The sequence below is a fragment of the Vanacampus margaritifer genome, chromosome 10, assembly GCF_051991255.1.
Source record: "Vanacampus margaritifer isolate UIUO_Vmar chromosome 10, RoL_Vmar_1.0, whole genome shotgun sequence".
NCBI classification, from domain to species: Eukaryota; Metazoa; Chordata; class Actinopteri; order Syngnathiformes; family Syngnathidae; genus Vanacampus; species Vanacampus margaritifer.
The window spans coordinates 15,878,477-15,893,624 of record NC_135441.1 but is presented as its reverse complement, the minus strand read 5'-3'; the positions used below and the strand labels follow the sequence as shown (position 1 = coordinate 15,893,624).

Genomic DNA, 15,148 nt, shown 5'->3' with positions numbered 1-15,148 from the left:
AACAGTGTTATGCAAACCAAAATAGTTTAATACATTTGCTACGGTTTGTCTGAAAACTAGTAACACTGGAAGATATACTGTGTACGGATGAGATGGAATTCTCTGGCACCATCCTGGGTGCAGATCAGCTTCTTATTGACAAGGTTGATGAACTAATTGAGCCCAGGTGTGTCCCATCAGCTGCCATGAGAAAAACAAAGACCTGCCATGCACAAAAAACAATCACGACACGTGACTTTTTAGCAGATTGCAGCATCAGGCTATTGACAGTAGGCCGCGCTGTTAGACTGTATAATGGGAGTGGGTGTGAGGAGTGTCATTTTGCTCAGTTCTACATTCACCGTCGACGGACAGAGGTGGACAAGCAACACCGATCGCTCCATGAAAATGATTACTCTTCTGTATATTTGTTTATGATCCGTTAACATTGGATATAAAGACTACAAGAAATATTTAATAGCTGTGGTTAGAAATCGTCCCTGTTTAACAATGACAAGATGTGGCATGGGAGGACAATGGCCGGTGAAATGGATTTCTTTGTGTTTGCCACTGCTGATTGTTTTCCATCCAGAAGGAATCTCTGCTCAAATAAGATATTCAATGCAGGAGGAAGTAAAACCAGGAACAGTGATTGGAAATGTAGCCAAGGACCTTGGGCTGGAAGTCGGGCGGTTGCTGGATAGAAATCTCCGTGTGGTGTCAGGAACAAAGCAGGAGCAGTTTAAGGTAAATCAAAAAGATGGCGTCCTATCCGTCCACCAGCGATTAGACCGGGAGGACCTGTGCGGTAACAACCTGCCGTGCATCACTAATCTCAAAGTGATTGTGGAAAACCCCCTGGAGATGCATCAAGTCTTTGTCGAGGTACTGGATGTGAATGATAACTCGCCCAAATTCCTTGATGATAATTGCACTTTAGAGGTGCTGGAATCCGCCGTAGTTGGGTCCAAGCTGCAAGTGGAAGGAGCCCAAGACTTGGATGTTGGTTTGAATTCAGTCCAGATGTACAAGCTGAACCACAACAGTTTTTTTCAACTGGAAACAGAAGACTTTGGCGAGGAGGGGAAGGTGCCTTTTCTTGTGCTACAGCGGCCTTTAGATAGAGAAAATGCAGCAGAGCACCACTTAATATTGACAGCTGCAGATGGGGGCAAACCACCTAAAACAGTTACTATTAACATCACAGTTATTATATCTGACGTAAATGATAACGCGCCAGTGTGTGACCATCACAAATACTCCATTACCGTGAAGGAGAACGCACCAGTGGGGACATATCTGCTGACAGTGAACGCATCAGACTCAGACGAGGGACTGAACGGTGAGATTGAATATTCTCTACGGAACAAATTAAGAGGACTCACCAGCATGCCGTTCGATTTGAACAAAAAAAGCGGGGCACTATCAGTGAAAGGAGAGCTCGATTTTGAAGAGAGACAAGTCTATGAGCTCAAGATACTTGCTGTGGACAAAGGCGCAGTGTCGCTGTCCACACAATGCAACGTGGTAGTCCGAGTGGAAGATGTGAACGATAACCGACCCAAAATAGAAATCACCTCATTGCTGAGTCGCATTGCAGAGGATGCGCCTCTTGGTACAGTGGTGGCGCTGGTGGGCGTTAATGATATGGACTCAGGTGTGAATGGTCAGGTGGTCTGTAGCTTACCGGAGGACTTGCCTTTTGCCCTTAAGTCGTCCCCAGATGGACAATCATATTCTCTTGTCACTAAACACTATTTAGACAAAGAGAGGGAGCATTTGTATGATATCACAATAACAGCTAAAGATTTGGGGACGCCCTCTATGTCCTCTACTAAGGTCATAAATGTAGATGTACTGGATGTTAATGATAATAGACCTTTATTCAGTGAGAGCCCTTATACTTTTTATGTGCTGGAAAACAACAAAGCCGGAGTGTCCTTGTTTTCTGTGAGCGCCGCAGATGCCGATGGGGAAAAAAATGCTGCTGTGACATATTCACTTAAACGGAAAAGTGACAGTGTGACATCATTTTTGAGTATTAATGAGGTCACAGGCACAATTTCAGCACTAAAAAGTTTTGACTTTGAGACGCTGAAAAGTTTTCAGTTCCAAGTGGTGGCCACCGATGGTGGAAGTCCTCCACTGAGCAGCAACGTGACGGTGAATGTGTTCATTCTGGATCAGAACGACAACGCTCCAGTCATCCTGTATCCAGTCAGCTCCAACGGTTCGGCTGAAGGCGTGGAGGAGATTCCCCGCAATATGAAAGCAGGAGACTTGGTGACTAAAGTCCGAGCCGTTGACGCCGATATCGGATATAATGGCTGGTTGCTGTTTTCTCTGCAGCAAGTCACCCACCACAGTCTGTTTTCTTTGGACCGCTATACGGGCCAGATCCGAACTCTTCGCTCCTTGACGGAGACAGACGAGGCTGAGCATGGACTGCTCATACTGGTCAAAGACAACGGCAACGTTTCGCTCTCGGCAACAGCTACTGTGACTGTCAAACTTGTGGAGCCCAAAGAGGCTTTTGCAGCCTCCGATGTCAAAAGTGCAGCAAAAGTGGACAATGAGGAGGACAATGTGACTTTTTATCTCATCATCACTTTGGGCTCGGTCTCGCTTCTTTTTGTCATCAGCATCATCGTGCTGATCGCCATGCAGTGCTCCAAATCCACAGAGTACACTTCCAAATATCTACAAGATGCTAATTATGATGGCACACTGTGTCACAGCATCCAGTACAGATCGGGAGACAAACGCTACATGTTAGTTGGACCCAGGATGAGTATCGGGTCCACCATCGTCCCGGGCAGCCACGCCAACACTCTGGTGCTCCCTGACAGGAGACACACTTCCGGGGAGGTAAGAAGAACTTTTTTAAACTCTTGATAAATGCTTTCAATTGACATGTGCACTCTGAAGACTTTGCTGTGAATTTGCAATCTGGTCGGCATTACACTTTAGTGTCTGGTAACAGCAACAATGTTGTCATGTTAACATTTACTGAATAATGTCTTTGTCTTGAACTGACAGTTTGTTTAATTTAGACTTTGTAGTTATGGAAAGTGAATACACTTCGGTCTGTGGTGCTGAATTTTGGGGAGTATAGGTTGCACTTAAGGTCCACAATGATTTATTTTCTAAACTGTTTGCTGTCATGATATTTTCTTAATATTAAGGTTCACATTGATGGGAACAATTTCCAAGCTTTCAGCATCTTACAATAGTTCATTGCAGCACTGCCACATCTGTTAAGTTAAACTTTTACTTTGTTTTTTTTATTATTATTTCTAAATATTTTTGTTTGCATATATATCCAATGCTGTTGTGTTGAATCTTTCAATGCAGTTGCATTGCTCATTGTGTGCACTGATTGGGCTGATGTGTTTTGTTTTTAAAGTATTGACTGTTGGATCCAAATAGAGTCAACTGTTATGAACAAAATAAGAGAGTGTAAATCTATAACTTAAGCCATCCATAATTTCAATGACACCTACAAACAAGTTCAACATTCAAGATCGTCAGGACTGGAGAATAACATAACCAGATTGGGCCTAGTTGCCTGATTTACCAACACAGAGCAAAGACTGCAAGAACACAAGAAACATTCATAATCAATTTAGTATCTAGTGCTCTGTACTTCCCCGACCGACTACTTCCAACAGTAACAATTTCAACATTAACACTCTCCGTGATTCTGAAAGAATCTGGACACTATACTGACGATAGTGTTGATCTGGTGGAAGATAACAGCATAATGTCCAATGGGCGTTTTGTCAATATTAGGTGCATATTTGATAACTATTTTATTTATCATTTAACTCTAGTGAACGGATTTGAATTGTATATATTGTTTTAATAATACTCACTAATAAAGACTTATGAATCTGCTTTTAAATAAGGGAGGACAAGTATGGAAGACTATATTTCTTGTGTGGAAGCCAGAATATATTTGTCAAATTAAATATAGCACACAGGCCTTGATGTGTTTTGTCATTAACATTGTGAATGAAGACAAATAAATTATATTTTGCACGACAAGAACTACAAAAATAACAACTCAAAATCACGCAGTTGCACATTTTGTAGTCATGATATTATTCTCCTTGCATGTAATATAATATAACCACTAGGTGGCAGTGTCTTATAAGTATACAGTGTTGAGCATTAGGCGTCCTGCCCCTTCTGGATTCGTTTTGTTCAAATCATCAGAGGAGACGGTACCTTCAACAGAGACGGATGCTTCTGTCGTCTGAGTCCTGTTTTGCCTTACATTTTTTGGGCTAATTTTAAGATAAATCAGTTTGTCATTTTAGAGGTTTAACGTTTTTGGGTGGAATTTGGATTTCAATGCTCTAATCCAAACTGAGAGGATGGGAGCAGGAGGACAAAGGCGAGGTCTCTTTCTCTGCATCACGTTGGTTTGTCTGGAGCAGATCGCAGCACAGATCAAATATTCCATCGCTGAGGAAGTCAAAGTGGGGACCGTGGTGGGAAATGTTGCCAAGGATCTGGGATTGGACATCAGCACGTTGGTGCAGAGACATTTTCGGATTGTTTCGGGCAATGAGGGGGCTCAGTTTGAGGTAAATGTGAACAATGGTGTCCTCTTTGTCCGTAAAAGCATCAACAGAGAAGAGATATGCGAGGGTGTCTCACCATGTTTAGTTAATCTGAAATTAGTAGCTGAGAATCCGATGGAAATTCATCATGTCGGAGTAGAAATTTTAGATGTTAATGACAATTCACCCACTTTTCAGGAGGTAGAGAAAATTTTAGAAATATATGAGTCCATGCCTGCTGGAAAACGCTTCCAATTACCAAGTGCACATGATCCAGATATCGTTGTTAATACAGTGCGTGCATACAAATTAAATTTGAATGAATATTTTAATATTCAAATTAGAGAGAGAGGAGATGATAAGATACCCTTCTTAGTATTACAAAAGTCTCTGGACCGAGAAAAAGATGCTGAGCACAGACTTGTTCTTACTGCAGTTGATGGTGGAAATCCAGCAAGATCTGGAAGTCTTAATGTCACAGTTATAGTGCTTGACTCAAATGATAATGCTCCCACATTTACGCAAGAAGTATATTCTGCGAATTTGTCTGAAAATGTAAAAATAGGAACAAGAGTTATCAAGGTAGACTCAACTGATCCGGACGAAGGAGCAAATGGGGAAGTTGAATATTTCTTGGGTGGCGAACTTGACTCGGAAATTTATGAAATGTTTAATTTAGATAAAACCACTGGTGAAATAAGTGTGAAGGGACAAATTGATTTTGAGAAGGTAGATATTTATAAATTGGACGTCCACGCCACAGACAAAGGACAACCTCCAATGAGTACCGATTGTAGAGTGATTATAAAAATAGGTGATGAAAATGACAACCGACCTGAAATAGACGTGACATCTCTGTCAAAAACACTAGCTGAAGACTCCAAACCCGGGACTGTCATTTCTCTTATAAGCATCACCGACAAAGATGTCGGATTGAACGGCAAAGTCATATGTAGTCTGTCACAAAATGTCCCATTCGAATTAAAACCTTCATTTCAAGACAACATGTACTCGCTGGTTCTGAAAGACAGACTGGATCGAGAATTAGTGGCGGATTATGACATCACAATCACAGCTACAGACTGTGGTCAACCTCCTCTGTCCACTTTTAAAATTCTGCACGTGGACGTGTCAGACGTTAATGATAATATTCCAACCTTCTTGCACAATCCAATCCAACTTTATTTGATGGAAAATAATGTGCCAGGAAAGTCCATCTTTTCTGTCACTGCATTCGATAAAGACTTAAATGAAAATGCAGCTCTGACATATCACATTAACAGAGGAGAAGGAAGCCAATTTAAAATGTCAACATTTTTAAACATCAACCCTGAGAATGGTGAAATTTCGGCACTAAAAAGTTTTGACTTTGAGACGCTGAAAAGTTTTCAGTTCCAAGTGGTGGCCACCGACGGTGGAAGTCCTCCACTGAGCAGCAACGTGACGGTGAACGTGTTCATTCTGGATCAGAACGACAACGCTCCAGTCATCCTTTATCCAGTCAGCTCCAACGGTTCGGCTGAAGGCGTGGAGGAGATTCCCCGCAATATGAAAGCAGGAGACTTGGTGACTAAAGTCCGAGCCTATGACGCCGATATCGGATATAACGGCTGGTTGCTCTTTTCTCTGCAGCAAGTCACCCACCACAGTCTGTTTTCTTTGGACCGCTATACGGGCCAGATCCGAACACTTCGCTCCTTGACGGAGACAGACGAGGCTGAGCATGGACTGCTCATACTGGTCAAAGACAACGGCAACGTTTCGCTCTCGGCAACAGCTACTGTGACTGTCAAACTTGTGGAGCCCAAAGAGGCTTTTGCAGCTTCCGATGTCAAAAGTGCAGCAAAAGTGGACAATGAGGAGGACAATGTGACTTTTTATCTCATCATCACTTTGGGCTCGGTCTCGCTCCTTTTTGTCATCAGCATCATCGTACTGATCGCTATGCAGTGCTCCAAATCCACAGAGTACACTTCCAAATATCTACAAGACGCTAATTATGATGGCACACTGTGCCACAGCATCCAGTACAGATCAGGTGACAAACGCTACATGTTAGTTGGACCCAGGATGAGTATTGGGTCCACCATTGTCCCGGGCAGCCACGCCAACACTCTGGTGCTGCCTGACAGAAGACACACTGCTGGGGAGGTAAGGAGACCTATTTTTTGAATTGCTCATGGTAAATCGTTACAGTAAACATGTGCTCTCTGAAGACTTTTTGGTGGAATTTGATCTGCTTTTCTGGTAAAAGCAAAATGTCATGTCAAAACCACTGAATTGTTTTGAACTGACAGTTTGTTTTACACTTAATAGTTGAGGAAAACAGTGAATTTACTTCTGTCTTTGGTGCTGAATTCTGGGGAGTAGGTTGGTGACATTTAAGGTCCGCAATGATTTCTTCATTAATCTATTTGTTGTTATGATGTTTGCTTACAATTAAGGTTTACATTGATAAGAGCAATTCCAAAGCATCAATGCTACATCCGTGGCGGGAGGTCAACAATTTTTTCTTTATTTCTGTTTCTTTTTTATTATTTTAGTTTAGTTTTTTAACATAGGATGCAGTGTATGCATAAAGCCAATGTAGTTGTATTTAATCTCTCAATGCTGTTGCATTGATCACTGTGTAATAATTGGGCTGCTGTGTCTTGTGTTTAAAGAAATGACTGTTGGATCCAAATAGAGTCAACAACTATGAACAAAACCATACAGTGCAAAACTACAAGTGTTTGGATTCAAGTTAGTGTTTTGACGGAGGGAATTCGGGGGTTTAACGTTTGGATTTAGTGAGATGAAAGACCCATTGATCGCTTAAGGTAAGAATGTTGTGGAGGACATATATTTCTGATATGGCAACCAGAATATATTTGTTAAATTAACTGTAGCACATAAGCCTTTGACAAATTATGTCCTATACATTGTGTATAAAAGGAAATTAAGTGTATTCAGCAGGACTAGTACTACAAAAACTACAAGACAACAAGTCAAAAATCATGCTGATGCACATTTTATGGTCACGTTAATATTCTCAATGCACATAATAAAATATAACCACTAGGTGGCAGTGTCTTATCAGTTTTCAGTGTTGAGCTTTCGGCGTCCTGCCCCTTCTGGAATCATTTTGTTCAAGTCATCAGAGGAGACGGTACCTTAAACAGAGACGGATGCTGTTGTCGTTTCAGCTCAGTATTGCCTGATATATATTTTTCTTCTTCTGAGATAAACAATTTTGTCATTTTGGAGGTTACATTTTTTGGGTGGAATTTGGATTTGGATGCTCTGATCCAAGCTGGGAGGATGGAAGCAGGAGGACAAAGGCGAGGTCTCTTTCTCTGCATCACGTTGGTTTGTCTGGAGCAGATCGCAGCACAGATCAAATATTCCATCGCTGAGGAAGTCAAAGTGGGGACCGTGGTGGGAAATGTTGCCAAGGATCTGGGATTGGACATCAGCACGTTGGTGCAGAGACATTTTCGGATTGTTTCAGGCAATGAGGGGGCTCAGTTTGAGGTAAATGCGATTAATGGCGTCCTCTTTGTGCGTAAAAGCATCAACAGAGAGGAGATATGCGAGGGTGTCTCACCATGTTTAGTTAATCTAAAATTAGTCGCTGAGAATCCGATGGAAATTCATCATGTTGGTGTAGAAATTATAGATATTAATGACAATTCACCCACATTTCAAGATTTAGAGAAAATTTTAGAAATCTCAGAGTCTACACTTCCTGGAAAACGCTTCCAATTACCCAGCGCACATGACCCAGATGTTGTTGTTAATACAGTGCGTGCATACAAATTAAGCATGAATGAATTTTTTAATCTACAAATTCGGGAGAGAGGAGATGATAAGATACCCTTCTTAGTATTACAAAAGTCACTTGACCGAGAACAAGATACTGAGCACAGACTTGTTCTCACTGCAGTTGATGGTGGAAATCCAGCAAGATCTGGAAGTCTTAATGTCACAGTTATAGTGCTTGACTCTAACGATAACCACCCAATTTTTAAGCAAGAAGTACATTCCGTTACTTTATCCGAAAATGTGAAATTGGGCACAATTGTTATCAAGGTTGAAGCAACTGACCTAGATGAAAGATTAAATGGAGAAGTTGAATATCATTTTGGGGGAGAACTTGAATCTAAACTATATGAAACATTTAGTTTGGATAAAAACACTGGTGAAATAACAGTTAGGGGCCAAATTGATTTTGAGAAGGTTGATGTTTACAAATTGGACGTCCACGCCACAGACAAAGGACAACCTCCAATGAGTACCGACTGCAGGGTGATCATAAAAGTTGTTGATGAAAATGACAATCAACCCGAAATTGACGTGACCTCTCTGTCAAAAACAGTAGCGGAAGACTCCAAACCCGGGACAGTCATTTCTCTTATAAGTATCACCGACAAAGATGTCGGATTGAACGGCAAAGTCATATGTAGTCTGTCACAAAATGTCCCATTCGAGTTAAAACCTTCATTTCAAGATAACATGCACTCGCTGGTTCTGAAAGACAGACTGGATCGAGAATTAGTGGCGGATTATGACATCACAATCACAGCTACAGACTGTGGTCAACCTCCTTTGTCCACTTTTAAAATTCTCCATGTGGACGTGTCAGACGTTAATGATAATATTCCAACCTTCCTGCACAATCCAATCCAACTTTATTTGCTGGAAAATAATGTGCCAGGGAAGTCCATCTTTTCTGTCACTGCATTCGATAAAGACTTGAATGAAAATGCAGCATTGACGTATCACATTAACAGAGGTGAAGGAAGCCAAGTTAAAATGTCAACATTTTTAAACATCAACCCTGACAATGGTGAAATATCAGCACTAAAAAGTTTTGACTTTGAGAAGCTGAAAAATTTTCAGTTCCAAGTGGTGGCCACCGACGGTGGAAGTCCTCCACTGAGCAGCAACGTGACAGTGAACGTGTTCATTCTGGATCAGAACGACAACGCTCCAGTCATCCTGTATCCAGTCAGCTCCAACGGTTCGGCTGAAGGCGTGGAGGAGATTCCCCGCAATATGAAAGCAGGAGACTTGGTGACTAAAGTCCGAGCCTATGATGCCGATATCGGATATAACGGCTGGTTGCTGTTTTCTCTGCAGCAAGTCACCCACCACAGTCTGTTTTCTTTGGACCGCTATACGGGCCAGATCCGAACACTTCGCTCCTTGACGGAGACAGACGAGGCTGAGCATGGACTGCTCATACTGGTCAAAGACAACGGCAACGTTTCGCTCTCGGCAACAGCTACTGTGACTGTCAAACTTGTGGAGCCCAAAGAGGCTTTTGCAGCTTCCGATGTCAAAAGTGCAGCAAAAGTGGACAATGAGGAGGACAATGTGACTTTTTATCTCATCATCACTTTGGGCTCGGTCTCGCTCCTTTTTGTCATCAGCATCATCGTGCTGATCGCTATGCAGTGCTCCAAATCCACAGAGTACACTTCCAAATATCTACAAGACGCTAATTATGATGGCACACTGTGCCACAGCATCCAGTACAGATCAGGAGACAAACGCTACATGTTAGTTGGACCCAGGATGAGTATCGGGTCCACCATCGTCCCGGGCAGCCACGCCAACACTCTGGTGCTCCCTGACAGGAGACACACTTCTGGGGAGGTAAGATGAACATTGTTTTTTATTTTTTACCATGGTACATTTTTACAAGGCAGCACGGTGGCTGACTGGTTAGCACGTCCGCCTCCCAGTGCAGAGGACGTGAGATCGAGTCCGGGCTTCGGCCTTCCTGGGTGGAGTTTGCATGTTCTCCCCGTGCTTGCGTGGGTTTTCACCGGGTACTCCGGTTTCCTCCCACATTCCAAAGACATGCATGGCAGGTTAATTGAACACTCCAAATTGTCCATAGGTGTGATTGTGAGAATGGTTGTTCGTCTCTGTGTGTGCCCTGCGATTGGCTGGCAACCAGTTCAGGGTGTACCCCGCCTACTGCCCGAAGCCAGCTGGAATAGGCTCCAGCACCCCCGCGACCCTTGTGAGGAAAAGCGGTCAAGAAAATGGATGGATGGATGGATGGACATTTTTACAATAGACATGTGCACCCTGTAAGACTTCGGTGTGTCACTGCCATTTGATCTGCTTTTGGGGTAAAAGCCAAAATGTCATGTCAAATTCACGAAATTGTTTTTGAACTGACAGTTTGTTTTCAACTTAAGTTCAGTAAAGCAGTAAATCCACTTCTTTCTGTGGTGCTGAATTTTGGGGTGTAGTTTAGTGTTTTAATATATGCATAGCTGTTCTGCTGTATATCTTAGGTACCGGTAAATTCATTCAACATTATGTGGATAGATGGAACTGCTGTGTGTTGTGGGTTTTTTAAAGTCGTGAATGTTGGATCCGAATTGAGTCAACAACTATCAACAAAACGAGAGAGTGCAAAACTACAACTCAAGCCACAAAACAACAATGACAACTAGAAAAAATTTAAACATTAACAACATCATAGCTGGATAAAAACATAATCATATTGGAGGGGGGTGAGATTGTGGCCTGATTAACCAACAGAACACAAAGATGGCAAAAACACAATAAATATTCTCATGATAAATAGTACTGATATAAAATGACCTATTAATTTGCTTACTTCTCTGCTTACCTCTGACTTGAACAATTTCACCACTGTTCAGGGCTCTGAAAGATTCTGAACACTGAAGTGATGATGAGGTTGACCTGGTGGACGCCATACAGTCAATTGGGCATTTTGTCAATGTTAGATACATATTATTTGATGACTCTTTTATTGTATTTCACTTGAATATAGTGTTAGGATTTGAGTTGTATATATTGTCTTGAGGGATTTAGGTTTGTATTTAGTGAAATTATAATAAAGGAGGAAGTTTGTGGAGAATTATATTTATTGTTTGGCAGCCAAAACGTATTTATCAAATTAATCACAACACAGAAGCATTGATGAGTTTTGTCATTAACATATATGAAAGCAAACAAGGTATATTTTGTAGGACAAGAACTACAACAACCACGTGACAACAAATTAAAACCACGCTGATGGACATTTCATAGTGAATATTCTCCATGCACATATTGAAATATAACCACTAGGTGGCAGTGTCTTATCAGTATACAGTGTTTAGCATTAGGCGTCCTGCCCCTTCTGGAATCGTTTTGTTCAAGTCATCAGAGGAGACTGTACCGTCAAAAGAGACGGATGTTGCTGTTTTTCCAGTCCTGTATTGTCTTGTATTTTTGGATACTTTAAAGGAAAACAAATTTTCCATTTTGGTAGTTTCATTTTTTGGTGGAATTTGGATTTGGATGCTCTGAACCAAGCTGAGAGGATGGGAGCAGGAGGACAAAGGCGAGGTCTCTTTCTCTGCATCATGTTGGTTTGTCTGGAGCAGATCGCAGCACAGATCAAATATTCCATCGCAGAGGAAGTCAAATTGGGAACCGTGGTGGGGAATGTCGCCAAGGATCTGGGATTGGACATCAGCACGTTGGTGCAGAGACATTTTCGGATTGTTTCCGGTAATGAGGGGGCTCAGTTTGAGGTAAATGTGAACAATGGGGTCCTCTTTGTCAGTAAAAGCATCAACAGAGAGGAGATATGTGAGCGTGTCTCACCATGTTTAGTTAATCTAAAATTAGTTGCTGAAAATCCTATGGAAATTCATCATGTTGGTGTAGAAATTTTAGATATTAATGACAATTCACCTACTTTTGAAGAGGAAGAATTCATTTTAGAAATATCTGAGTCCATGCCTGCTGGAAAACGCTTCCAATTACCAAGTGCACATGATCCAGATGTTATTGGTAATTCGGTGCGCGTATACAAATTAAACCTAAACGAATACTTCAACATTCAAATTAGAGAGAGAGGAGATGATAAAATACCCTTTTTAGTGTTACAAAAATCTCTGGATCGAGAAAAAGATATTGAGCACAGACTTGTTCTTACTGCAGTTGATGGTGGAAATCCAGCAAGATCTGGAAGTCTTAATGTCACAGTTGCAGTTCTTGACTCTAATGACAATGCACCACAATTCATACAAGAAGTATATTCCACAAATTTGCCTGAAAATGTGAAAATGGGAACAAGCGTTATCAAGGTGGAAGCAACTGACCTGGACGATGCACTGAATGGAGAAGTTGAATATTATTTTGGCGGCAAACTTGACTCCGATATCTATGACATTTTTAATTTAGATAAAACCACTGGTGAAATTAAGGTGAAGGGCCAAATTGATTTTGAGAAGGTAGATGTTTACAAATTGGATGTTCATGCCACAGACAAAGGGCAACCTCCGATGAGCAGCGATTGCCGAGTGATCATAAAAATAGGTGATGAAAATGACAACCAACCCGAAATAGGTGTGACATCTCTGTCAAAAACTGTACCAGAAGACTCCAAACCTGGTACTGTCATTTCACTAATAAGCATTACTGACAAAGATGTTGGAATGAACGGCAAAGTCATATGTAGTCTGTCACAAAATGTCCCATTTGAGTTAAAACCTTCATTTCAAGACAACATGTACTCTCTGGTTCTGAAAGACAGACTGGATCGAGAATTAGTGGCGGATTATGACATCACAATCACAGCTACAGACTGTGGTCAACCTCCTTTGTCCACTTTTAAAATTCTCCATGTGGACGTGTCAGACGTTAATGATAATATTCCAACCTTCTTGCACAATCCAATCCAACTTTATTTGCTGGAAAATAATGTGCCAGGGAAGTCAATTTTTTCTGTCACTGCATTCGATAAAGACTTGAATGAAAATGCAGCTCTGACGTATCACATTAACAGAGGAGAAGGAAGCCAAGTTAAAATGTCAACATTTTTAAATATCAACCCTGAGAATGGTGAAATTTCGGCACTAAAAAGTTTTGACTTTGAGACACTGAAAAATTTCCAGTTCCAAGTGGTGGCCACCGACGGTGGAAGTCCTCCACTGAGCAGCAATGTGACGGTGAATGTGTTCATTCTGGATCAGAACGACAACGCTCCAGTCATCCTGTATCCAGTCAGCTCCAACGGTTCGGCTGAAGGCGTGGAGGAGATTCCCCGCAATATGAAAGCAGGAGACTTGGTGACTAAAGTCCGAGCCTATGACGCCGATATCGGATATAACGGCTGGTTGCTGTTTTCTCTGCAGCAAGTCACCCACCACAGTCTGTTTTCTTTGGACCGCTATACGGGCCAGATCCGAACACTTCGCTCCTTGACGGAGACAGACGAGGCTGAGCATGGACTGCTCATACTGGTCAAAGACAACGGCAACGTTTCGCTCTCGGCAACAGCTACTGTGACTGTCAAACTTGTGGAGCCCAAAGAGGCTTTTGCAGCTTCCGATGTCAAAAGTGCAGCAAAAGTGGACAATGAGGAGGACAATGTGACTTTTTATCTCATCATCACTTTGGGCTCGGTCTCGCTCCTTTTTGTCATCAGCATCATCGTGCTGATCGCCATGCAGTGCTCCAAATCCACAGAGTACACTTCCAAATATCTACAAGACGCTAATTATGATGGCACACTGTGTCACAGCATCCAGTACAGATCGGGAGACAAACGCTACATGTTAGTTGGACCCAGGATGAGTATCGGGTCCACCATTGTTCCGGGAAGCCACGCCAACACTCTGGTGCTCCCTGACAGGAGACACACTTCCGGGGAGGTAAGGCAAAAGCTGTTTTCTATGTTTTTGTTGTGACGAGAAAGAATTAGTTTATATTTGATCCTTTATCTGTTTGTTCAGGCTATCTAAGAGAATCAATGTTGCAATCTTTCCATGAAAGTGATAGCAAAATATAATAACTCATTATTATATTTTGCTATCACTTTCATGGAAAGATTGCAACATTGATTTTTGATGATTGTCATAAATAGATGCTGGTTGCTTGTAGTAGATGAGAACAACAGGTCTTCATTGCTATTTATGTTGCAGAATTGTTGCTTGTGAACATGTTCCTTGCTCAAGCTGTTTGGCTGCTCTATAGTGTCAATTGCTTCATGGCCAAGGCTCAAGTTCTATTTTGAGCAATGTTTCTTGAATGCAGAGATGGTTTTTGAGACGGAAGTGAGACAAAATGGCATATTGTTGAGTGAATGGAGGATGGTTTTTTTGGGTTTTCACATTTCATGGGTGATGAATGGTTTGTTGTATCTTAATGCAAATCACACTTAAGCCCTCCTCCTTATTGTTTGCCCTGAGCGACATTCCGTTTGTCTTCAGTCAGACTTACTGAAAATGCATCGTATTCATTAATTTCATTTTTTTTTAAATATTTTTTTTAATAACTGAAAGCTGAAGTGCCAAAAAATTGTTTTGAACATCAATAGTTCATTATTGTTTATGTGAAGACATAAATGCAACATAATGACATAAAATGTTCCTCTTCTTCTTCTTCTTCTTCTCTCCTTCTACTACTACTACTACTATCACTAATAATAATAATAATAATATTCTTTCTTTCCAATATATTTTGCTGAGATTAGAATTCAATTTGAAGTTTTGGGACATGCGTTGCTATTCTAAACTTCGACCAGAAATATTTTTCTGACCGTCCAAAACTGATTTGCAACATATCCTTTTTGTTATTAA

General features: G+C 41.5%; 1 protein-coding gene across 4 annotated transcripts in view; it reads left to right on the top strand.

Moving 5' to 3' along the window:
- Positions 1-314: 314 nt before the first annotated feature.
- LOC144058707 (protocadherin alpha-C2-like) overlaps positions 315-15,148 on the top strand; it is a 155,013-nt gene continuing 140,179 nt past the window's right edge. Inside the window, exon 1 of one of the 4 annotated variants that reach the window (XM_077577162.1) lies at positions 315-2,847. In XM_077577162.1, the coding sequence (XP_077433288.1) occupies positions 490-2,847 (2,358 nt within the window). In that variant the 5' untranslated portion in view covers positions 315-489. Of the gene's footprint in view, positions 2,848-4,204; positions 6,699-7,694; positions 10,188-11,743; positions 14,222-15,148 lie in introns of those variants that run through there. The other 3 variants (XM_077577166.1, XM_077577167.1, XM_077577168.1) reach the window with 3 other exon arrangements.